The sequence below is a fragment of the Alosa alosa genome, chromosome 2 (assembly GCF_017589495.1).
Source record: "Alosa alosa isolate M-15738 ecotype Scorff River chromosome 2, AALO_Geno_1.1, whole genome shotgun sequence".
Taxonomy (NCBI): domain Eukaryota; kingdom Metazoa; phylum Chordata; class Actinopteri; order Clupeiformes; family Clupeidae; genus Alosa; species Alosa alosa.
The window spans coordinates 8,102,603-8,128,126 of record NC_063190.1 but is presented as its reverse complement, the minus strand read 5'-3'; the positions used below and the strand labels follow the sequence as shown (position 1 = coordinate 8,128,126).

Sequence of the window (25,524 nt, the reverse complement as noted above, 5' to 3'; positions counted from 1 at the left end):
TTGTCACTGCTAATTATTTCTGGAATTCTGAATCTGGGGATCACTTCTCTTGATAGAAAGCAAATCACAGTTTTTTCACCCACCTTAAGTATCGACATGCTATCACTAAAACATGTTTGTATGAATTGACTATTTTCCCCATGTCAATGTAATCCATTACTAGATGTTTAAATGGACCTTCTGGGAGTGGGATGTGTCCCAGGGGTCTTGGCCCTATGTCTATTTTTATGCCTTTTCTTGTGTTGCTTATTACACAAATGTGACAATTTCTCAACACATGAGCAATGCGATCCTGAAGTGATGGTGCCCAGAATCCTCTGTCAAGAATCTGCTGCCTAACCTTCCCCCTTTGCACAAGTGATCCACACTATGTGCATGATAATAATGAGATCGACCAGCTGATTCGGGACCACCATCCTGCCGTCATGGTTCCACCACACGCACCCCCCCCCCCTTTGACACACCCCATTGTGCCCAGAAGACTTTTTCACTATCAGGGGCAAGTTCTGTGCCTCCTTTATGTCATTAAGCCTGAGTTGGGGGTCGATTATGACAACTCTGACTCCTCCACCACCTGGTAAGTCTGTTATAGCTAGGACCCGTATAACTATTGGGTCTGGGTCTGTTAGCAGCTGGTCCAGTACAAATTGCTGGCCGCCAATTGAAGAGCCCTATAGTACATGGCATGCCATCTAAAATGGATCTGCTGCGCAACACTGTATGTGGTTCGTTCTCCTGAGGGGGTTTTGGGACTGTTAAGCCTTCTTGCCTATAGGGCAGCAAATTACAGGCTGGTAAGGAAAGCTGGCTCTGTAGTGGGAGCTGAACTGGAGTGCATCACTTCAATATTTGACAAAAGGATCCTGAACAAACTGATCAACATCTTGGACAATGAGTGCCATCCACTCCACAGCACTATTGTAAAGCAGAAGAGCCTGATCAGCTGGAGACTTCGCTCACTGCCTTGCACAACAGACAGACTGAGGAAGTCATTTGTCCCCAGGGCCATTGAACTGTTCAATGCTTCACTTAAGGGAAGAGGAGATATAGACTTCTCTGCATAGTCTGTCTGCCTCTTCACCCCCTCCATGTTGGATACTGTCTGTCCACAAGCCACTTTTTACCACTGTCTTTCTGCCTCACTGTTTGCGTGCTATATTAGCACATTAGCACATACGCATAACCTCTCCCTCCATGCCACAGCCGAACTGTGGCCACACTTATACCTTTTCTTAAAATAGTTATATAGATATATAGATATATAGACTTTATTCTTGCACTGTTGCAATGTTGGATTTATTCATTTGCACTATCACCATGACCACTATCACCATGACACTTACTCACACAGAGCACCTTACCTTACCTTACCTTACTATGCACAGAGAATCACAGGGTCAGTCCCTGCTTCAGTCATTGCAAGCGCCTCTTGATTGATTAATCATCACTATGTGGATACTGTTTTTAGAATTGATTTAGATTAAGTGTTAGTTAGTATAATTTGTATTTTAGTATATTTAGTATATTCTTTATCTCCTACTGTCCTTATTGCTTAGTTGTGTTTTTATATTATATACTTTTAATTACTTTTTCTGCTGTTAGTGAATGTGTGTTTGTTGTCTGTATGCTACTGCGACCTTGAATTTCCCCTGGGGATCAATAAAGAATCTATCTATCTATCTATCTAGCTTCCGTCGCTACCTCATCTGCCTTAATTAGCATTACCTAGGGTAATGTGATCCTGCCCCTTACAGTGTGCTTTGCATTTGCATATAGCTAGCCTTTTTGGTCGCATCATGGCAGCTAATAATGACTGAGTTTGTTCCAAATGTTGGATTGGACTACCATCTGATTTTTTGGAAGCCTCTTTGCCCAACATGCACATGCCAAACATTGTGGGCATATGCACTGTCAGTGTATTGCGTCCTGTCCTTCAGCTAGTGAGCATGCTGCTGTCAATAAGCTTCCGCTAGTTGAGCTGAACACGGTTGTGTACAGGGCTTGCACCTGACTGTAATGACATTTTTTTGTGATCCAATGTTTGTACTACACTGAACCCTCCATGTGTTTTGTTGTTATAATTATGACTAGAGGCATCTACAAGGTATGTTATCCCCTCCCTTAGTGGCTTGCTCTCTAGATTCTCCCTAAGCTTCTTCCAGGGCTGTTTCTTGACTTTGGCATCCTCTGCTCCTTTTAGAATAGAATAGACTTCAATTGTCATTGTGCAGTAGTACCAATTTACTTGTGTAGCCTCTAAAACAATGCTCACATTCATATACAAACTCACATAATCATCTAAATAAGAAAATCTAAAAATATTATAAATGTATTCAATTTTGCATATAATCCCTATCTAGAAAGTGCAGCTGCGCTAGCTGGGGAGTGAGGGGCATGATTGTTTCTAAGACCTGTATTGGTAGTTTGACCCTCCACTCTCAGGTGATGTTTGCTGCTTACTTTTACAACAAGAGTTTTGATTTTTAACGTTCAATAGTACCTGTGTGTATGAGAGAGGCCTGCTCTAGTCTGCATGTGTGTGTGGGACTTCTTTGGCTCTTCTGGGCAGTCAGCCAACTCTGTGTTATCAGTTAATTCTGGGCAGTCAGCCAGCTCTGCAACTGGCCAACTCTGGGCAACCGTGTGCCCCCACCTGTGTGCTTAGTGTCTGTGGGCAAACATTACTCCATACAATTATTTCTCTCTTACTTATTTTATTTACTTATTTCAGTTTTACACAAGTTATCAACTTTTAACAGTTTACACTCTATTTGAAGGGTTCAGATGCAAAAGCCTCTAAATGCCACCTACGTCAAAAATGAGATAAAGATGGTGAGTGAATGCTCTCCTCACATAGTATACGTTAATCAAATAATTTAACTTCAAAACACACCAAATAACACTCTCTTCCTGGTCTGAAATATCGATTTCTATGCAAAAACCTATAGGAACCGGATTTTAAATGCTCATTTAAAAGAAATGTGGTCAGACGGATTACTGTAATGTTATTGCTCTACTGAGGTGAATACATGAACCTTCTAACAGTGTTATAACTACATTTCTTTATTAATGCAAGGATATTGTTCTACTGAAATTAATACAATTTGCCATGTGCATCACAACCCTTTACTATTTCTGTTGAGGGGAGTTTGAGTTCTTTTATCAAAGCATTTATGTCCAAAGCATGTGTCTGGTGCAAGTCCATGATCAGTATTATGAGGGCTGCCTCAATTGATCCAGTTTTTATTCCAACCTCCTCCAACCGAACATCTCTCTGTCCCTCGGCGATCTCCTCAATCACAAGTGTATGTCTGTATGTTCCCGCCATCTGTTGTAGGCCCATGCCCACGTAATAAAATAAGCAAACAGAAAATGGCACACACTCAGTATTTTCACATAACAAATTTAAACAAATTAAAATATTCTGTTCTGAGGGTTTCTATATCTCCGAAATGTCACTGGCTCATTTTATTCTATTCTGAAGTTTTTCCTACCTGTCCAGTGACATCGGCTCATTTCATTCTTTTCTGAAGGTTTGTCTGCCTGTCTGTTCCCTTTGACTTTCAAAGGCTTCAGAATTCTCTCATTATTCTGACTTCTCTACCGCATAGAGAAAATACCATATCATCATAAAACACATGCCCTTTTAAGATCAACAGTGTAACCCAATCTCCCTCCTATGTCTCCGCTATTCTTTTGAGGATTCAGTAAACAACTCAGTCCCGGGCTACCCACAAGTCAACAACAGCCTGGCTCTCCCTAATATAAGCAAAATTGCTTACCTTTTACCGGCTGCTGGGAGCTGCTTCACCCAGGGCAGAACTGCTTTCCTGATGAATCCTGTGTCAAATCTCAGTTGGAACCTCCAGATCTGCCGTGGAAAAACTCTGGTCCACTTCCCGAATCCAATTAGTAATTAATCACTTAACTATTTACTAATAAGCACTCTGGAACAAGGAAGGAGACAATGTAGACAGGAGATCTCTGAAGACTGTTGATCTTTATTCACTGTATTGCAGTGATAGTCCAGCCTAAATGATGTCCAGACCAGGTGTCAAGCAATAGGGTGAGGTAAGATGTCATTAGCTGGCGCCCCCCCATTGAGATCTGACTAAAAGATGGCTGAGGCCTATCTTTTATACTCCTTAACCTTAGAGTTGGGCCCTCTCCTCTCGCCACTCTCGAAAGACACCTGTTGGCCAATCAGCATCCACCAGGACTATGAGTATTGGTGGAAACCATTTTCCCATCATGCATAAAATTAAATGCAAAACTGTGTGGTTCTGGGTCTTTCTGGTTCTAACCAGTTGGTCGTAAGCAAGGCTTCTTATCTTGCCACCTGTTACTTGGCCTTGCTGTTATCACCAGCTCTGCATCCTCCTCTCTCTCTCTCTTGACCATCTAATGAGAGGCCTAGTGTCACTGGAATCTCCCGCAGCCCATTCCTTGACTGCTGGTCTGGGCTGTTCAAGATGTGTACAGGCCTTGAAGTCTCATAATAATTGCAATAATATTATACAGTTTATAAAAACCATACATGCATCCTTTAAGCCATAGAAATCCACCACAGTATGCCTTTGTGTGGCTAGTAGTTAAGCAGTAGTTCAATTTAAAAGAGAGCACTGATCAAATGCTACAGGAGACAAAGGCAGAGAGAAAAGGCAGTACGTAATTTCACGGAAATAATGACCATAGTTTGAGATGAAGATATTTAAAAGTGTTACTGCTACACATCTTTGTTTTCTGAAAAAAACTCCCTCCTACTATTACAACTGAATAATATTGTGTTTTCCTAATAGATATGACTACACTTTTTGTATGTCCTTTCAAATTCATATATGATGTAGCCTCCTTGGACACAGAATCAGAGAAGATGGAAGAGACTGACACTTCAGACAGATGATACAGATATATACTTTATTTACCCCATAGGATTTAACTTGTACAGTGCATTTCCTGAAAACAATTATTGACTAAGTGACACCTTTTAGTCACTAGATCAGAGAGCTATGTTACATTTCTGGGGTCTTTTTTTCTTTCATATCATTCCTTCATTAACACCAGAACAAAGAAAGATAGAAAACAATAGGTAACGTTTGAATCATAAGGATTCAGTATCCTACTGTCATCTTTCAGTGAATATCATGACTTCAAGATCCAACAGACAACCCTGTTGAACTTACAAAGTTATTTTCTCATTGTTAAAGCAGCTAGCTATTTTTGTACCATTAACATATCAAGCAGTTACCAGTTAGTAACCAAGTGTAATCCATGAGAAAAAGGCTTAAAAAACAAAACAAAATAAAAGATGGCACTATATATAGTTTTAATTTTTTTTCAAGGAACACCATTCAACAACCAAACACCAATGTTTGGGAACCACAGCCAATTTTTAGAAAAGGAAGTAACTGAAACTCATCGTGATATTGAATGCATGATGACACCGTGTCATGACATATCACATTCAGAGACAGCAGACAAAGCAAAACAAGGACGTACAGAAATCTCTCACAAACATCCCCTCGTGCAAAAGTATGTGGGCTTAACCTTTACCTTCTGAATGAATTACAAAAACCCAGATGCTGAATTTAACGTTAGCAAAAATTTGGAAGTGAAAAAAAAAAAATTTTTTGACAGATTCCCCCCCCCCCATCATCTGGCTCCCTCAAGTTGTCCAAATTGGACCAACATGGGTCCTGCTGAATATGAGCATTATATTCTGGATTCTGGGGAAAACAACCTTTACACAATCTGCTTTTAAATTTAGCTTAATAATGAAAAAAAAATAACTGTGCATGACCCTTTTTTCTTCACCCAATAATAAAGGCAAACTGCAGAAACAGACAAACACACAGCTCACTGAATGCACGTGAATATGAATGATTGAGCCTTTCAGTACCCCCCCCAATAGTCCACACTCCCCAGTCACAAACATCACACTCCCCAATCACAAACATTACATTCAAGCATTGCAGAGCCCACAACCACATACAACAGCAAGTAAACAGCAGATGTATCCCTTTGCTTGGGTTTGGTCTCAAATTCCCTCAAAATATACAACAAATGTGTAGTGCACAAAATAATAAGAATAAAAAAAATTGATTTTTTTCAATACTTTAGCAGCATTTTCTTTTTTATTTCCTTAAATAGTTACGCCTCCAGTATGATGAACGAAAGGCTTCAAAGTTTCAAACTTCAGGGGATGTGAGAGATTGTCCTCTGAGGTGTGTGGTTGTGTTTATTTATGGTGTGTGTGTGTGTGTGTGTGTGTGTGTGTGTGTGTGTGTGTAAGCAGTGGGGCAGGTCAAGGTGTCACTGATGTCCAGGTTAAAAGGATGTTGGAACAAGGGGAACTCCAGTTCAAGCTGAAGGCTTCTCCACCAGTCCAGCAGAGGGCACTGTAAGGAGAAAGCCCTACCTCCCTACACAGAGGGCCAGAGCCAGGGGCCAGCAGGACGCTGCAACCTCCTCGGCCTGAAGGTGCCGTCTACCAAAGTAGGGGCTTCACAAGGACAACCGCCATTTCACAAAATAGCCCCTCCCCACCTATCCACCCATTTCAAACTCTCTTTGTCCTTTTCTGTCCAGCCTTTTCAGTCATTGTCCATCTCAGAGCGGTCGGTCCATCATCCAACACAGACCAACTTCTCAAAGAACCTCCCAGTTCTCTTCCTCCACCTCCTCATTGTCATCACCCGCAAGGACAGTTTCATGGCGGGTGTGGGGGGCGTGTGTAATCAGTAGGTGTGGGTGTGGGTGGGTTGGTTGGTTGGATGGGGGGCAACTAGGGCTCCCCAGCCAAAGTGGTCGAATGCACATCTGGGGGCTCAACCAACGGTGAGCAGTGCCAGGCCAAACTGCACCAGGCCCGAGTAGAGGGGTTGGGGGGTGGACACAGGCAGGGCAGGTCGCGAGGTTCAGAGAGGCCCTCAGCTGGAGGCGGTGGCGATGGGCTTCTTGAGCTGCTGGCTGCGGATCTCGCGCGTGCGCGACTCCAGCAGCAGGTCGTGGCAGGTGTTGCACACCAGGACCGGGTCGTACAGCTGCTGGTCTGGAATGGGCAACTTCAGGTGGCAGCAGTCTTTGCAGAACACGTTGCCGCAGTTCCTGAACAACAAAAACAAAACAACAGAAGAGAAACTTCAGAAACGGCAAAAACTTTTTTGTTTTTTTGTGTTTTTGTCTTTTAGCAAATCTTTGGTCTTCTATTTAGAACGGTTCTGTGGCATATGTAGAAGGTGCAGGGGAGGCGAGGACTGTTGTTAAGGGTTACGGTGAGGATCACATTGGAAATACCGAAGTAGAAGCGTAACGCTCAGACCATAATAAGTCATAAAAAGTTCTCTCTCGTTCCGAAGTTACACCAGCGTTCTATGTTCTGTTGCTTAAACTGCCAATTGATAAGCCTCGTCGCTACACTTTGAAAGTGGAGCCGCATAAAGGTCGTCACTGGGGCTGGCCTACATGAGCAGGACTCACCTGCAGTGATGGCGTCTCTTGGCAATCCAGAACTCAGAGTCACAGTTAAAGCAATGTGAGGCCATGTGATCGGGAACCCATCGTGTAACCTGTAGAGATCAAAATACACACATCGTAAATATACAAACCACAAAACACAGACACGTGCACACACACACACACGCATGCGCAAACACACCCGAAACGCTAACAGCAGAGAAGAAAGCAGCAGTGTGTGTGTGTGTGTGTGTGTGTGTGGTGAGAGGCAGGCGTGGTGTGGATGTGTCGGAGGGCGAGAGGTGCGGAAAGAGAGCGAGAAACCTGCAGAAGGCTATGAGGGGCGCTGACCTCTGTGTCCTTCCGCTCGATGCGATCCCAGCTGCCCTCGCTGAAGCGGTCCTCGCTGTGGTCAGACAGGGAGTCCTCCTCAGCGCTGTCGTCTGACTCCCTCAGGCACGTCTTAAAACTACAAACACACACACACACACACACACACACACACACACACAAGTCAGCACAGCACTCTGAGGGGAACAAGACGTGCAAGACTTCATATAAATCACCATAACGTTCATGTCACATGCTTCACATCACATCCTTGCATCACGATGTACCCTGTCCTTCCATTAAGATGCACTGTAACATGGAAGTACAGTAGTATGTGCTGTGTGCTACAGCAACTACTTGGAGTTAAAATAACGAGAGAGATGAACAGACAGAGACACAGACAGACAGACATACTGAGACACAGACAGACAGACTGAGAGACAGACAGACAGACAGACAGACAGACAGACTGAGAGACTGAGAGACAGACAGACAGACTCACAATGTCGTCCTCGTAGTCCATGTCGGGCTCGGAGGGCGGTGTGCAGTACTGCTTGCTCTCCAGTCTCATCTGCAGCTGTCTGACCTGCCGACGCAGCACCTCCACCTCCTGCTTGTATGTGGCCTCGATCTGACGCAGCCGCTGCTGCACCGCGTCCAGAGCCACCGGCAGGCCGTCGTCGTCCATGTAGGCCGGCGCCTGGGCCTGCAGCGCCGCCGATGACGATGGAGGCGGGGACGCGCTGGCCGTCGGCGAGGAGGACTGCGCTGCGGCCAGCAGCTGCCGCATGTACGGCCCCGACGAAGCGGTGGAGGCGCACAGCGCGGCGTAGCCCGAGCTCTTCACTGTCGACAGCCAGCTGGAGGACCCGGCGCCGGGACCGCTACCGTTCGCCGCCGCGGACGAGCGACCCGACAGGTCTCTGTCTCGGCGGCAGCAGTGGCCGTTGGCGGCGCCGCTGCCATTTCCGCTGGCTCCCTGGGCGCGCAGCAGCTTGCTGGCCAGTCGGCGGCTCTGGTAGCCGCCCTGCTGCAGTGCCCCTCCGCAGGCGGACTGCACCAGGCCCTGCACGCTGCCCCACGGCGAGCCCAGCAGCGTGAAGTCGCTCAGCTGGCTCTGGGAGACCAGCCGGGGCAGCGGGCACACTTTCGGCACGCGCCCGGCGCTTCGCACGCCGCCACCAGCTCCCCCTTACACGGGCCCTCAGTCCTTCTGCCCTCCTCTTTAGAGCTACTCGGGGTCAGTGGCCGGGGCTGAGCCTGGGCCTCGCCTGAGCTGGCCCTCCGGAGCGGAGGCTGCTGGGGCGGGATGGCGCTCTGCTCGGTCAGGGTCTCGGTCGAGTCCTCCATTAAGGTGGGCCGCAGCGGGCGTTTGATGGCCAGAAGCTCCTTGGCTTCGGCAGTGCACCCCTCCAGAGGCTCGTCAAGCTCCTCCTCCTCGTTGTCTGCGTGGGAGACGCCGTTGAGGTTGGGGGGGTGAGGAGCGCTGGCGTCTGCAACAGCAGCAGCTGGGGAGAAGGGAGCGTCGCCACCGTTAGCGGTCCAGGGCAGCACCTCCTGCAGGGGCAGGGGCAGGGGCGGTGGGAGAGGGGGGCTGGCACAGCGGGGCACAGGGGCCTGGTGGATGACCGCCGTGGGCACCGGGCAGTCCTGCCCCAGGGAGAGCGGATGGGGGAGGCAGGGCAGAGGTTGTGTGGTCAAGCACAGCTCCTCCCCCTCCTTCGACGCCCCCAGAGGAGCCTCCTCGCTGGCCGGCGCTGTGGCCGGCGGAGGCGTCTGGGGAGGCGTCTCCTCGCATGTCTCCACGTCGGGGTCCTCGCTGCCAAGGCCTGTGTCGGGCGCGTGCTCCTCCAGGCTAATGTCAGTGGGGGAGCCCGCCGGGTTGCCCACAGCGTCCAGGGCCACGCGGCCCTCCTGGCAGTGTTTGTTGAGGTTGGGGTCACTGGACGTGCGTGTGAGTGCCACCCCGTTTTCACAGGCAGACACGAGGTTGTCCATGGAGCGTGTCTTTGGAAGCCTGCAGAGAAAGGGCCATTTAAATGTACACATTCAGTTTCATCTAGGAGGCAGCACAACCAAAACAGCTAAAGGAATACATATTATGTGTATCAAAATGTCAAAAAGTGAAAATCAAAAAGTGAATATTTCAATGTCTGTTAAGTGTAGGCATTATGGCTGAAATGCACTTCAGACGCTGACGGTGCTGAACATGGCTTCTTGTTTCTAGAACTTTCAGTTGCACTACCTCTGATAACCACTAGAGGCCAGACTTCACCCAGACTATGCAGAACATTGGCTTTGAGACAGGGAGGTGGCAAACTGATCTCGTTCCCAATTTTACATGCAGTTTTAATGTGGATCATCATAATTCTTCATCAGTCTCTGCCTCTGAAAACATTGTCTTTTTGCATCAAGGATGAGAGAACAGAGAAATTACTTCTATGCTACAATGAATTCTCAATTTGTGGCTTGTGCCTTGACTGACAGAATTTACCCCAGCAGACAAGGCACTTAGAAGTATAGCCATGACACTAATTGCAAATGAAAAACACTTGTGGAGTCTAACCCATTCAAACACATTGGAAAAGCATTGGAGAGGGAATCGTTTCACTGTGAGCTGTGCAGTCTGAGAAGGACTCCTCTGTCTCCTGGACCATGTCTGAGGTTAACAGCCCGTGACAGGCGGCTGTGCCGCGGACAGACAGGTAGGCAGGGACAGGTGGTGTCTCACCTGTCGAGGGAGCGCGAGGTGAGCTCCTCGCCCTGGCCGCAGGGGGACAGGTAGATCTCCATGGCGTCCTCGGCAGCGGTGCAGGGCGACGAGGTGGGGAGGTAGACGGCCGTCCACAGCTGCAGGGCACGCGTGTGACACACCGGCTGCAGCACCTGCATCACACACACACACACAGTCAGTACAAAACAACTCAAAAATGTATGGCTGCAGCCTCCTCTGCTATGCCACGTGAGGTCCAAAAGGCTATGGGTCATGGGGTGAGGCCCTATCCCCCAGTAAGGTCACATTCATAACAGGTTTAAGCATAACGTGACCCACTGGGCTTAAAAAAAACACTAGAAAAGGTGGGGTGCCGGGGCTTAAAGGGGGAATTATGCCTGGCCTTTTCTGATCCATTCATCATGTGTCAGACTGGAATGCTAACTGTCAGACAGCCAGACACGCCAGACACCTGACCCCGCGACCTCCAGCGCCTAGCCACACTTAGCATAAATATGAATAGCATTTTAGCCTTATCCTCAACCGTCAGGTCAGCTTGACCTGAAATAGCAGTACAGGCCATTAGAAAAAACTAAAAACGTGGTGAACAAAGTGCATGCTCTGCCCACTGGTCAGCATTTGTTTTCAGTACAAAAGAATTGATCAATCGTTGCCAGTTTATTAAGAGAAGGCCATGGCAGGGGACTGTACCATGTCATGACTGGGTATGTAGAGAAAGTTCTGGAAGTTCTTGTTGCCGGTGCGGAGCAGGGACCAGACGGAGCAGGTGCGCTTGTAGATGTTGCGGGCCTCCCTCTCGCGAGCGTTGTTGCACAGGAACGTGCCGTACAGACACGAGTATGTGTGCTGCACCAGTTTCACCTGCCAGCACAAACAGCTTATTCAGAGCTCACACACACAGAAACACACAAACAGCACTAACACACATACAACTAACACCTGCAAAAGACAGCGCCCCCCCCCCTCCCCCACCCACATACACACACACAATAAAACACCACATAAGAGCATGAACATAATACATTCAATTCAGAATTAGTTGTCTGTATATAAGGCATATAAGACAAAATACATCTGCAACAAGACATATATCTTACATTCATTATACATTATAGTACATGTATAGATACACATTCTGCATTTACACTAATCCATAAATAATCCCCCCAAACCTGACTTCAGAAGTATGGATATGTGGCCTGACAGAGATGATAAGATAAGAATCTGGCAGGTGAACTGCATTGTTCAGACACAACAGTGGAAACATGTTTATAGGGTGTGTGTGTGTGTGTGTGTGTGTGTGTGGGGGGGCGGGACTGACCAGGAAGGCCTCGTTGAACTCAAACAGGCACGGGAACTGCTTGAGCAGCTGGTGCACGCAGTCCAGCCACTGCAGGAAGACGGGGCACTGCTCGCTCACGTCGTCGGCGTTCTCCTGGTGCCCGCAGCGGTCGCCAAACTTGTGGCCGAAGTCCAGCCACTCCGTCTCCACCAGCACCTGGAAACCCTGCACAGGAAGAAAGGACGCGTCACATGGCATTTAGACAAATAGTTCCATTAAGCAGAAGTACATCATGTATATTGGATTGAAACAGTCCAACATCATTGACTAAAGCTATTTGGCCAAAGTTATTGGAAGGACACTCAATAATGAGTCAGGAACATGAAAATCGTTTGGTCATAATCTATTGCCAAGTTATCATACGAGAGTGGCTGAAATAGAAAAGTTATTATACAAAAGTGCAAACTATACAAAACTTTGTAACTGTGTTTATTGAGTCATTGTATAAAAGTGTTTGAAACAGAAAAGGCCGGTTGGACGAGTCTTCACCTCCATGGTCCTGTAGAAGGGGTCCAGGAGGATCTTGGCGAGGGCGGCGATCTGCGGCGTGCGGTCCCAGCCGTCCGAGCAGTGCACCAGCACCGGCCGGCCATCCCTCTCCACCGCAGAGCACACCAGAGTGGCTGCCTTCAGCATGACGGACAGGTGCTGCAGCCAACGGGTGCTCTCCAGGGCTGAGAGCCAGCTAGAAAAGGAGGAAACACACCCAAGTGGACAAATATAAGACACGGCCAGCCAAGGGGAGCCATCTTTTCCATTTCTGACCCAAAGACTCTCGGACTGAGACAAACAAGGTGTCATGAGTTGGAGCTGTAAGTCAGAGTTCAGCAGAGAACCTGTGGCCTAGATAGTGGATTGACATGGCTATCTGGGTCAGGGTGTGCTTTTTATAGAGCTGGAGAGTGCCGCGCCGCGCCGCTAACACTGGACGGGGAAAGGGCAGCGCGAGGATCACTTTACTCTGCTGACATCACCCACCCTGGTGCAGCACCGCACACAAGAATGCTGACAACACACACACTACAACACCACAGCATATGTAGATCCACCCATACATACGCATACTACATCCAGACACACACACACACACACACACCCCATGACTACAACACCACAGCATATGTAAACATGCCCACACACATGCATACTTTATCCACAGACCCCCACACACACACACACACACACACACACACAAACGACTACAACACAACATATGTAGACCCCACACACATACGACATCCACAGACACACACACACACACACAGTGTGCAAAGACATGCAGCCCCACACACATGACTGGACAGCCGGGAAGGCCATCAGCAGAGCGAGGAATGTGTCTAGAGATCCCTGGGCGGTTGTCTGAGGGTGGGAGGTGGTGAGGATGTGACAGGAAAGGTCAGCAGGATCCACTTACTTGCCAGGATCCGGGATCTGACTGCACACCGTCCGCAGAGCCTGGAAGCTGTTCCTGATGGAGTGGATGTTTGCCATGCCCATGAACATAACCTCACAGTTAGGGTAGTACTCTGTGAGGAGACACACACACACACGTTATAGAAGGGTGTTTTGACACTTGACATTCAATACGTGTAAACAGTCATGCTAAGAGATGACAAGGCAATTTTTAAAAATAGCATCTCTTGTGAAAGAGTGCTGGATGTTTTCACAGGCTACTGTATGTGGACTGGGATTCGTTACACATTTTAGGTTGTGCTCAAGTTTTGCTTGTGTTTGAGAGACAGAGTACAGAGATAACGACAGAGAGATGAAAAGAGACAGGGGAGGTGGCGACCCCAACCCCACCCATCCGCAATTCACAAGGTGACTCTTGTATCGCTGCGTCTCTGATGTTTGGAAAAAGAAAAGAGCGCTTGGTGTTGCAGATGTGACAGGGGAGATAAGGATGATAATAACACGGGACAGAGTGGAGAGGTTTTAATCCCCAAAACTGCAGGGGCCCAGAGTCTGACTAATACCCCCACCACACCCCAAACTGCAGGGGCCCAGAGTCTGACTAATACCCCCCCACCACACCCCAAACTGCAGGGCCCAGAGTCTGACTAATACCCCCCACCACACCCCAAACTGCAGGGCCCAGAGTCTGACTAATACCCCCACCACACCCCAAACTGCAGGGCCCAGAGTCTGACTAATACCCCCCCACCACACCCCAAACTGCAGGGCCCAGAGTCTGACTAATACCCCCCACCACACCCCAAACTGCAGGGCCCAGAGTCTGACTAATACCCCCCCCACCACACCCCAAACTGCAGGGCCCAGAGTCTGACTAATACCCCCCCACAGGATGCCAGGTACCGACCTTCACACTCGCAGCCGCCCCCCTTGGCACGGTTGGCCACCGCGGCTGTGTAGGAGCGGGCATCGAGGATCAGCAGCTTCTGTGGTGCAACGTTGGCATCGGGGCCTGGGCAAACAGTCAACGAGGAATCTGAGAGAGGGAGAGAAGGAGAGATAGAAAGAGAGAGGGAGGAGGAGAGGGAGAGAGAGAGGAGGGAGGAGGAGGAGAGATAAAATGGAAAACATTAGCAGTGTGATAGATAGTGCTAGCGTAGGCCGTCCAGTGGGGAAAATCAATAGGGCTCCTGATGACCGCTGCAGCACTCCTGGCGCCACGGCGATATGCAGACACATCTCATTGAATTAAGGGGGGGGGGGCTGTGGCTGGTCCTCTGGAGTCCATTCTGGGACAGCATGGGCATTAGAGCTAAATGGGGCCATTCCCCAGGGCACGTTAGGGGGACCTCAGGGTGGAAAACTATGGAGGACCTGACTCACCATCTGGGTTCTCCTATAACTTCAAACTGATTACGTTATAGAAAACTTGGTACACTGTAGGACATTCACTTTCAACCACAATATTCAACACTGTGAGTGTTTCTACCATTGGGTCCACCCAGACATGCCTGTAATAGCTGTAAAAGTATTGTGTGTTGATTGAGATATTCCAGAACATCACATTTAAGATATTTAAGTCCCAGTGTGTGTGGGTTTGGGGTCCCAAACTGAAACACTGTTTGTATGTGCCTCTAAACCGGGCTTCCAGTGAAGCTTTGCGCCTATTAGCGCCAGCCAACTTCCTGTCTGAGCTCACTATTCGGGTTGCATGGAAATTTCTGGAAGCCTGTCTGTTGCCAAGACCACCAGCCTCATTGCTATTCAAGACAGAGGGAGAAGACAGAAGAATAGTGAGTGAGTGGAAGTGTGTGTGTGTGTGTGTTTGTGTGTGTGTGTGGGGGGGGGGTGTGTGGTTGTGAGAGAGAGACAGAAAGAGAGAAAGAGACAGAGAGAGAGAGAGAAAGACTTCCTCCCAACCATAGCCTCACATTCTTGGCCACCAACATGCAAACAAGGTGGCGAACAAAAGAGCCACTGCCACCCGACCCTCATGCATCCGGTCCAAATGGGAGATCCTTTATCTGTGGCTCCACTGATGCGCATGAGGGTGATATATGTGTGTGTGTGTGTGTGTGTGTGTGTGTGTGTGTGAATCTTAACAAGAAACTAATTAAAGATGGCATTTCCCCCTAAAACGGCTCAATGTAGCATAATATCTGATTGTGTTGGCTATTGTCATACAGGTACAAAATTATTTTAATTGGTGTCTTGTCTCCATCCGGGGATGACAGACTGAATTGGACCAGCTGGGCTGTGGTGTTGAAAAAGAGAGAGAGAGAGAGAGAGAGAGATGGAGAGAGAGAGGTGACAGACGCTCTGCTTCTCTGGGTTGTTCTTTATTACTATTGGGCCATTTCACACTATGCAAAATGATAAGTCATGATTTACATGGCATCTTTTGGACTGACCAAGAGTGTATTAGTTATTTTTCATTTCTATTGTCTCTATGTTGTTACGTTATCCTAAACACACTTTTATGGATCGAGAGTATCTAAGCTACACAGTAGTGATGGATGAAAAAAGCAGGAGCTGAGGGCTTTTTTGAAGTAGTCTCATGTGAACTAATCTTATGGTACTGTAGCTAGCTCACCGAAGTCACTATCAGAGCTGTCGGGGCCGTCTCCCCTGGCCTTGCTGCTGCTGCTGCTGCTGAGGGCCCCAAGACCCCGGTTGCCGCGGTCCAGCATGCAGGCCTTGGCGATGGAGGTGACCAGGTACTCGTCGTCCGTGTTCCTCCAACCCCACCAGCTGATCTCGGGCTGGCTGCAGCGGGCGATCACTGCCCCATTCCTCTGGTGTCTGGAGTGGGAGGGAGGGTTTACTGATGTAAACATGTGCTGTACTAGAGCAGAGCCTGACCAGGTAGACTAGTGCTAAGGGTTTGAGCCATTTTTGTCCCAATGCAGTCATTGGCCATCTGCTGCATTAGTGAGTCAACAAGAAATATAGGTATATATATTTCCACACATTCAACATTGTTTCCAAATTAAAAGAAATGGCATTTTGGGCTCTTCTATGATCAGCATGAGGAGCACTTAAAAACAGCACAGTAGTGTACATGACCAGGTGTAATGACGTGTGCTAAAACCCTAGCGTTGACATATTCAACGACCAAGTATATAGGAATGTGTGTGTGTGTGCAATGCAGTACCTGTACACCACAACAGGGATCCTCTTCCAGGAGCGGAAGGAAGCCACACTCTCCAGCTCCTTATCTGTGATCCACACGGGAACCAGCAGCTTCTGAGGATAGCTGGAGCACAGCCTGGGAGAGGAGAGGAGAGGGGAGAGGAGGAGAGGAGGACAGGAGGAGGGAAGGACGAGAGGAGAGGGGAGAGGAGGGGAGGAGAGGAGGACGAGAGGAGGAGAGGAGGACAGGAGGAGGGAAGGACGAGAGGAGAGGGGAGAGGAGGGGAGGGGAGGAGGACAGGAGGAGGGAAGGACGAGAGGAGAGGGGAGGAGGAGAGGAGGACAGGAGGAGGGGAGGACGAGAGGGGAGAGGAGAGGAGATGAGGAGGGGAGGAGAGGAGATGAGGAGGGGAGGAGAGGAGGACAGGAGGAGGGGAGGACGAGAGGGGAGAGGAGGAGAGGAGAGGAGATGAGAGGCGAGGGGAGGAGAGGGGAGAGGAGAGGAAGAGGAGGAGAGGAGAGGGGAGGAGAGAGGGGAGGGGAGAGGAGGAAAGAAAAGGAGAAGAGAGGAGGACAACTTAATCATACCGAGGAAAGAACAGGTTCCACATCATACAAGAATAATAAAGTCAACCATATATAGGTGTCACAGTGTCCTATGAGTCATCTTCTGGAAACATCTGAAGTGTTTCCATTGATATGGCACCTGTGCTAAATATATCAGGATTACACTTCAATAGCCCACATGCATTTTAAATACATTATCACACAATCTATAGCTTTAGCTACCCACCCACATTTAAATGCTCGTGTGCCAACTCTGATTAACTCTCTGACTGAGTCATTGATTTGCCTTGTGCCTTGTGCTCTCTCTACTCTCTACCTCTCTTCTGTCACCTGAGCGTAATGACACCGCAGGGCTCCAGATTAGTCCCATGGCAGACGGATCCCTTGTTTCTCTCCCAACACTCAAGTCACTGACCGCCTTAAGTTTGTTATGTCAGAGCTGGGAGTATCTGGCTGGTGTAAGTGTGTGTGTGTGTGTGTGCAAATGCTCTTGGTGTGAGCCGTTTTAGCCAGTGTGTATGTGTGTGTGTGTGTTTGTGTGAGAGAGAGTGTGTGTGTGTGTGTGAGAGAGAGAGTGTGTGTGTGTGCGGTGCTCTCAATGTGAGGTGTTATAGTCAGCATGTGTGTTTGCGGGCGGTCTTGGTGTGGGGTATTGTGGCCTGTGTGTTTGCGGGGTTCTCTTGGCGTGAGGTGTGGTGGCCTGTGTGTGTGTGTGTGCGGGGTGTTGTGACTCAGCCATATAAGTGGGAGCCCCAGCTGGTTTAATAAAAAAAGCCGGCTTTCTCCAGGGCCTGCCTCACTCCACTGTCCCCATGAGGAACCTCTTCCTCCTGGGGGCGCACCCCTGCTGATGGGTTGAGAGTACACCCCGGTGTGTGTATGTATGCGTGTCTCAGTGTTTAAGTTCCAATGTATGTCTGTCTGTGTGTGTGTGTGTGTGTGTGTTCCAGCATGTGTCTGTCTGTAATTAGCGGTGTATGTGTCATAGTAGCGAGATCACTGCGTCTATTCATTCATATGACTCATTAGTATACACCTTTGCTTGTGCTTGCGTGGGAGTGTGTAGCGCCTTCAGTGCCACTGAAAACACATTCAATTAGAGACTTAAAAGCCACCACTGCCACCAATAACACAACTCCTTCTTTGCATTCACCACCTTTGACTTGCTCTCTTCACTAGTCCAGTACAATAAGCAACAATGCCAACGCCAACCAGTTAGCCTATAGCTAAAAGGGAGCTATGGGCTACTTGGTCTTACCCACTTCCAGTGAATTATGCTAAGCTAGGCTAACTAGGCTAATGTGTGAGACTGGGTTTTTGCACACACAGGGAAGAGAAGAGTAGTCTGTGTCCTCTGATCTAACTGGGGTATGCGACAAATAAGCTTATTTCCCAAAAAGTTGTCTCCACATGTCCAGTGGAGTCCAGGTCAAGAAGAGAGGGCAGGACAAGACGAGGGTGTAGCGCACACAGTGCATTTAAACAGTCCTGACCACGGAGCATGACGTACTTGTAGTTGCTGTTGAGGTCAGATATTCGCCAGGCATTCTGCATGTCGTAGCCCATTCTCTTCACCTCCACGTCCAGTCTCTGAAGAACATGGTCTCCTGATGGAAAAGACACACAGAGAGTGAGTGGAGTGCCACAGGTCTCATGAACCAAGTCTGAACTTGAATAAGACAAAAAGGAAAGCTGAAGAGTCGGCAGAGGCGTAAAATGTGGACTACAGATGAGCTAGAGACTAGGGTGGAGGTGCTACTGAATGCATTGAGGGAAATGACTGTATACAACAAAGGAAAGCGTAAACTTAGTTGAAAGTGGCTTCATGTCTTCAGAGCAGTAGTACCCCACCCCATTGCTGTCCGTGTTGTCCACAGTCATTGGTTTGTGTGTACGTGGTGCGTCTTACCTGGGCGACACAGGTGCAAGTGCTGGTCCTCGTCATCGGCGCTGCCCCCGAGGCACCAGGCGTGGTAGGCCAGGGCGAACAGGTCCTCCAGCCGTGACGGGTGAGCTATGGCACGGTTCAGCCGCTTCAGCCATTCCTGGCACTGCTTAAACGTAGAGAAGTGGCACCTGGGGGGACGCAGGGAGGGTCAAAAAAATTATGCATTTTGGAGAGGGGTGACCGAAATAACAACATGAATTAATCATTCTCTTCTAGTCAGAGGCAGTTGCAAGCAGAGAGAGAGAAAGAGAGCGAGCGAGCGAGAGAGAGAGACAGCCAACATGACTGACTGATTGACTGACTGAGGTAATGGTGTCTGTCAAACAGCAGCCTTTCAAATGCTAACCAGTGAACGACAAAGTAAACACCTCATCAATCAGACTTTCCACTCACTCCATCTACCTCTCTTTCTCTCTCTCTCACACACACACACACACACGATCTACATTACTGACGATTCTGAGAGCACATAATCATTTTCTCCCACACACTTCATTTGCTACAATAACAAGAAAAACGAGCCGCTGCTGCCAGACTCTCCAAAAGCCTAAACTGAATCGGCTTCTGTGTGTGCGGGGTGGGAAACGTCCGCTCGGCCTCACCCGCCCGCCCAACCAATAATCTTTAGCCAGCGGGCCTGACGTCATCTTTTCCCCCCAAACGCATGCTCTTTGGTGGAGACCAACAACAATGGGGCCTTTCTGCAGAGAGTGGAAAGGTGGCAGGCGTTCAGGAGTGTTGTCATGGGCTGTTGTGAAGCTCGAGTGCTACTGGCGAGCTACGCTGTGCCGCGGCAGAGAGTGCACTCTCAAGCGTATCAAAGGCAGGCGGCCATCATAAAAACCGAGCGTGGTGTGGGCCGGATAAACCGCTTTTACAGAGAACGTGAGAATAGGGCCTGGTGGGAGCGTTTATCGACACTCATTAAACAGGAGACTGGACGTTACTGTGGGGGTGTGGCGGTGGAAGCAATTAACATGGAGAGTATCAGCGATGAATGCATAGAGCAGGATGTAAGTGAATTGCGTATGTGAGAATGAGCATGAGTAAATGAATGAGTGAGTGAGTATGTGTGAGAGTGAGTATGTGTATGTGTGAGAGTGAGTATGTGTGAGTGAGTGAGGTGAGTATGTGTGAGTGAGTGGAGTGAGTATGTGTGAGTGAGTGAGTGTGAGTGAGTGTGAGTGAGTATGTGTGAGTGAGTGTGAGTGAGTGTGTGTGAGTGAGTGTGTGTGTGTGTGTATGTGTGGTGGTGAGTGTGTGGTGAGTATGTGTGAGTGAGTATGTGTGAGTGAGTATGTGTGAGTGAGTATGTGTGAGTGAGTATGTGTGAGTGAGTGAGTGAGTATGTGAGTGAGTGAGTGTGTATGTGTGTGAGGTGAGTGAGTATGTGTGAGTGAGTGAGTGAGTGTGAGTGAGTGTGTGAGTATGTGTGGTGAGTGAGTGAGTGAGTATGTGTGTGAGTGAGTGAGTGAGTGAGTATGTGTGAGTGAGTATGTGTGAGTGAGTATGTGTGAGTGAGTGTGAGTATGTGTGAGTGAGTGAGTGAGTGAGTATGTGGTGGGTTTGTGTCAGTGTGTGAGGTTGGTTTGTGTGAAAAGAGTGAGGGTGGGTTTGTGTGAGTGAGTGAGTGAGTGAGTGAGTGAGGGTGGGTTTGTGTGAGTGAGTGAGTGAGTGAGGGTGGGTTTGTGTGAGTGAGTATGTGGTGGTGAGTGAGTGGTGAGTGAGGGGTTTGTGTGTGTGGTGAGGTGAGTGAGTGAGTGGTGAGTGAGGTGTGGGTTTGAGTGAGTGTGTGAGTGAGTGAGTGTGTGACTGAGTGAAGTGGAAGTGGTGAGGTATGGTGAGTGAGGGTTTGTGTGAGTGAGTGAGTGTGTGAGTGGAGAGAGTGATATGTGTGTGAAGAGTGAGGGTTTGTGTGAGTGGGGAGTATGTGTGTGAGTGAGGGGTGAAAGAGTGAGTATGTGAGGTTTGTGTGAGTGAGTGGTGAGTGAGTGAGCATGTGTGTGGGAGTATGTGTGAGTGAGTGAGAGTAGAGAGTGAGAGAGTGAGTGAGTGAGAGAGAGTTTGTGTGAGAGAGAGAGAGAGAGAGTGAGTTATGTGTGTGAGTGAGGGTTTGTGTGTGTGAGTGTGTGAGTGAGTGAGGAGTGAGAGTGAGGTGTGTGTGTGTGAGTGAGTGAGTGAGTGAGCAGTGGTGGTGGTGTGGATGTGAGTGAGTGAGTGGAGTGAGGGTTTGTGTGAGTGAGTGAGTGTGTGAGTGAGTATGTGAGCGGGAGTGAGTGTGTGAGAGAGAGAGAGTGTGTGAGGGAGGGTGTGTGAGTGTGTGTGTGTGTGCGGAGTGGGAGTGTGTGGGTGAGTGAGGAGTGTAAATGTGTGAGTGTGTGAGTGTGTATGTGTGGGTGAGTGTGTGTGTGTGTGTGTGAGTGTGTGTGTGTGTGTGAGTGAGTGAGTGTGAGTGAGTGTGTGTGTGTGTGTGTGAGTGAGTGTGGGTGAGTGAGTGTGGGTGAGTGAGTAAGTATGTGTGAGAGAGTGTGTGAGTGTGTGAATGTGTAACTGAGTATGTGTGGGTGAGTGAGTGTGTAAATGTGTGAGTGAGTGAGTATGTGTGGGTGAGTGAGTATGTGTGGGTGAGTGAGTGAGTGAGTGAGTATATGTGGGTGGAAGTGTGTGGGTGAGTGAGTAAGTATGTGTGAGTGAGTGAGTGAGTGAGTGAGTGAGTGAGAGTGTGTGTGTGAGTGAGAGTGTGTGAGTGAGTCCTTGAGTGAGAGTTTAATGGGGAGAAAGAGAAACAGACAGAATGAGATCATGTAGCTGCATGAGTGAGCAATTTGTGTGTGTGTGTGTGTGTGTGTGTGTGTGTGTGTGTGTGTGTGTGTGTGTGGCAGCTACCTGACAACTTTGGAGTCCTTGCAGATGATGTGCAGCTGGAACATATCTCTGCTCTCCACGTTCTCAATCAGCCGCAGAGGCACCTGAGGAAACACATTTACACATTCAATCAGATGAGCATATAAACAAACATACAAAACAACAACAACAGCAGCAGCAGCAGCAGCAACAACAACAACATCACTCCAACAGAACTCCGCTGCTTTATAAGGACCAACACAGATCATAACCATAACGGTGTCAGTTTTACCAAATCACTGCAAAGGGTTAAGAGTCTAATGCAACACACCTCCTACCTCATAACTGGCAGGAACATATAATTACAGGAACATAGTGCCAGAGTGGCTGACAGTGACACTTACACACAAACCAACTACTGTTATAAGTGTGATGAAACAGGCAGCATTGCATACATTATCCATCTACACAAAACTCAAAAAGATTATACCAAATTCCCAAAAAACAGCACAAACGCAACTTCCAGGGAGGCTGAGCTTTGATTGGAAAGTAGCTACAAATCAATTTTTGCAGAGGCTGAGACAAGCGGGCGCTGAAAGGGGATACATTATAATTTTACACAGAGGAAGAGAGGGTGCCCTTTAATCAGAGAGCGTTTGGAAAGGAGAGGGGGTGGGGGTGAATATGAGGGGAGTGAAGGGTGGGGGGGGTAGAGTACTCACAGAAATCTCATTGTCCACACCTGGGTATGTCTACAACACAGAGACACCAGGGACACAGAGAGAGAGAGAGAGAGAGAGAGAGAGAGAGAGACAAAGAGGGGAGAGAGGAAGAGGAAATGGAGAGATGACTCAGTGGAGAACAGAAAAAAAAACAGAACAGAGTGGAGGATAAAAAGGAAAGAAAAGTAAAACTGTGCCGGCTGAGCAGAAGTAAAAAGAAAAGCAGTAAAATGTGAACAGAAATGAACATGTTAAGCAGAGTGAGGAGTGCAGCCCAGTGAATGTAAAACAGGAGCACAACAGAACACAACACAACAGAAGAGAAGAACGCCAGAGGGAGAGAGAGATCACAGAGAGGCTGTGGAGGAATGGAGAGGAGGAGAGGAGAGGAGGAGAGGCCTACACCATGTGAAGAGAGCTTTAGGAAGGAAGCAAGGAACAGGCAATAGACAACGCACACCACACCACACCACACCACACCACACCGCACAGACACACAGGGCTTTCCATTTCATCTGAGTGAGCCCGCTGTGGCGGTGAGGTGAGGAAAGGCTGGGTCAGGCCAGGCTGGCGAGGTCAGTCCAGGGCAGGATGGCGCCATGAGGTGGCTGAGGGACACGTGGGGCCCTGGGGGATGCCAGCGCCCAGTAGGGGACACATACGCCCCCTGGCATCTCCGCTGATGCCACACTCGGACCGCTGCTGCGGCCACGCTGACTGGACAAGCCTGGTCAGCCTCACACTGCAGCACAGCTGTCAGCGGACAGTGGTATGCCACAGCCGATATATTTAGCCCTAACTGCTCTCAATACTTTTAAATTAAGAGGCGGGCTGGTTCAGTGTTGTAGATTTCCCTATCAAGTCCACTGTAACTGCAGTATGAAATACAATTTAAGATGCTGGGAGAAAGTAATTCGGTTAAGATGCAATCCCCATCACCAGAGCAGCCAGTCCTGTTTGAATGAATGCCCTGTTTGTTTGTGTGTGTGTGTGTGTGTGTGTGTGTGTGTTGGAGATTGTGACGATGGCTTGGGTACACATCTCCTTAGTTCCCCTAATGTCACTCAGGCCTTTTTAGTGCTTCACAGGCACCAGCTTTGAGTGCAGAGGAGAACACTTCAGCACAGCTGACTCACAGCCAAGAAGGCATGAAGGGCTCTAGTGTCTGGGAGAGGGACTATAGGATCGGGCACACAGTGCGCTCCTGAGAGGGCTTATCTGGGCTGGCCTGTACTGTATAGTGGGTGCTGGTGTGATGACAAGGCATGGGAGCATCTGTGCTGACGTGCATCGGACCATGTGGGAAAACTTAACCCTGTAGATGAGATATGCAGGACACACACACACACACACACACACGAACCCTCATGTTTTGGCCTCCATGGCTGGATAAGGCCTACCGAACCCACTGCCCCCTATGAACCGAGTAACTCCGTCTATGACCATGATTGGGCTGTCTTCTGCCTCAATTTGGCCATCCAAGTGTGATTCTCTAGAAGTGATGTAGTTCTCGGTCCTTTTTGCATTCTAAGTGTAGTTCTGTTGAAGTGACGCTGCCCTTCTTTGGACAAAGTCAGAAAAGTCACAGAGCAGAGACACTCATGTCTTTGACCAGTGCCCAGTCTCTTACATTGATAATGGAGTCTTTGAACTTGATGTGCAGCCTGTAGTTGGAGATAGCTATGATGGCGTCATCAGCGCGGCCGAGATACTCTACTGCCTCCCCCTGAAGGACTGGGAAGGGAACCTGCAAACAAACAAACAAACAAACAAACAAACAAACAAAATAATGTTATGCCGAGTTTCACACGCAAGTATCACAATGACATAACAACTGGACAAAAAAGCATTGGACATTTTATGAAACTGTAAAAATAATTAAGGTAATGTGTCAGAGGAAAAAAAAAAAAAAAGTCCTTGTATTTCTCTACGGCATTTTAAAATGCGCTGCTCGCTTCTCTACCAAGCCTCAATAGCCCTGGGCTTCTTCCCAAACCCAGAAGAGAAACGTGCCCAAAACTTTTTGGAGGTTTTTAAAAGCTCCCCTGCTTTTCATTTGCAGATGCCTCTGTGCCAGTGGGGTTAGTCTAGCTGCCCACCTGGTGCCCTGAGGCTGTGTGGGCACAGTGAGCATTGGCACACAGGGCCTGGTGTGTGTGGGCACCAGGGGTAAAACTAACACAGAGGGGTCTCAGAATGGAGCTGCTTGTGCTACTTTATTTATTTATTTATTTATTTTATATATATATATATATATATATACACACACACACACACACATCCCACCACTCCTCTTTCATGTTAACGTTAAATACCACAGAGCACTGCACATGGAGGTGGACGTCGGATGCTGTGAAATAGCCAGAGAAAATTCCACTCCGCGGAGCCAGGAGCCATTAACCCTGCTGTCCCCTGAAGGCTAATAGGGAGGAACGCTGAGTGACAGCTTCATCATTGCCTAATCATTGAGCCTGCAGACGAGAGGTGCACAGACACATCTGAGGATTCAATATAACAAACAACATGTTCTGCCCATTCCTACTTGTTCTTTGGAACTGGAATAGACTTGCACTTGCAACTTAATTAAGAAACGCATTAATGTTCAAAGACAAATAAATGTAAAGGTTAAAATCTTACAAAATAATCAGAACCAACACAACTGGGATGGAAAACGTTCCAACAAAAGAAATTCTGCATGTATATGTCTGTGTGCCTATAGAGTATGTGAATATGAGAGAAGGTACATGAATCTGTGAATGCTTGCATCTACAGATTTAGACAGGCCTAAGGAGACCTTTGAGGGGATAACACTTCAAACGACTAGCAAGCATGCTAGCAATGGGGCAGCAATACAAACTCTTGAGATGAAAATCTTGCTCCCCATAGAATATCCTTTACAAAGCTTCCAACCCTACATTTGGAGAGGAATCCTTCAGCCTGTCGTCTTTAAGCCCTTACCAAACCCTTCAAGCTCACAGCAAACACACACTGCAAACCCATCGATTGCCAGGAAATAGTTCCAGGTGGAACTCTAAAA

General features: G+C 48.3%; 1 protein-coding gene across 1 annotated transcript in view; it reads right to left on the bottom strand.

The window, feature by feature from the left end:
- Window positions 1-6,247: 6,247 nt before the first annotated feature.
- The window catches only part of mtmr4 (myotubularin related protein 4), a 38,821-nt gene continuing 19,544 nt past the window's right edge, over window positions 6,248-25,524 (bottom strand). The window contains 17 exon segments of the mRNA XM_048268777.1: window positions 6,248-7,107; window positions 7,480-7,568; window positions 7,807-7,917; window positions 8,288-8,919; window positions 8,922-9,802; window positions 10,517-10,671; window positions 11,210-11,380; window positions 11,841-12,026; window positions 12,351-12,546; window positions 13,276-13,387; window positions 14,182-14,310; window positions 15,868-16,076; window positions 16,429-16,542; window positions 18,484-18,580; window positions 18,883-19,049; window positions 21,808-21,890; window positions 24,118-24,234. Of these exon segments, the coding sequence (XP_048124734.1) occupies window positions 6,930-7,107; window positions 7,480-7,568; window positions 7,807-7,917; window positions 8,288-8,919; window positions 8,922-9,802; window positions 10,517-10,671; window positions 11,210-11,380; window positions 11,841-12,026; window positions 12,351-12,546; window positions 13,276-13,387; window positions 14,182-14,310; window positions 15,868-16,076; window positions 16,429-16,542; window positions 18,484-18,580; window positions 18,883-19,049; window positions 21,808-21,890; window positions 24,118-24,234 (3,627 nt within the window). The 3' untranslated portion in view covers window positions 6,248-6,929.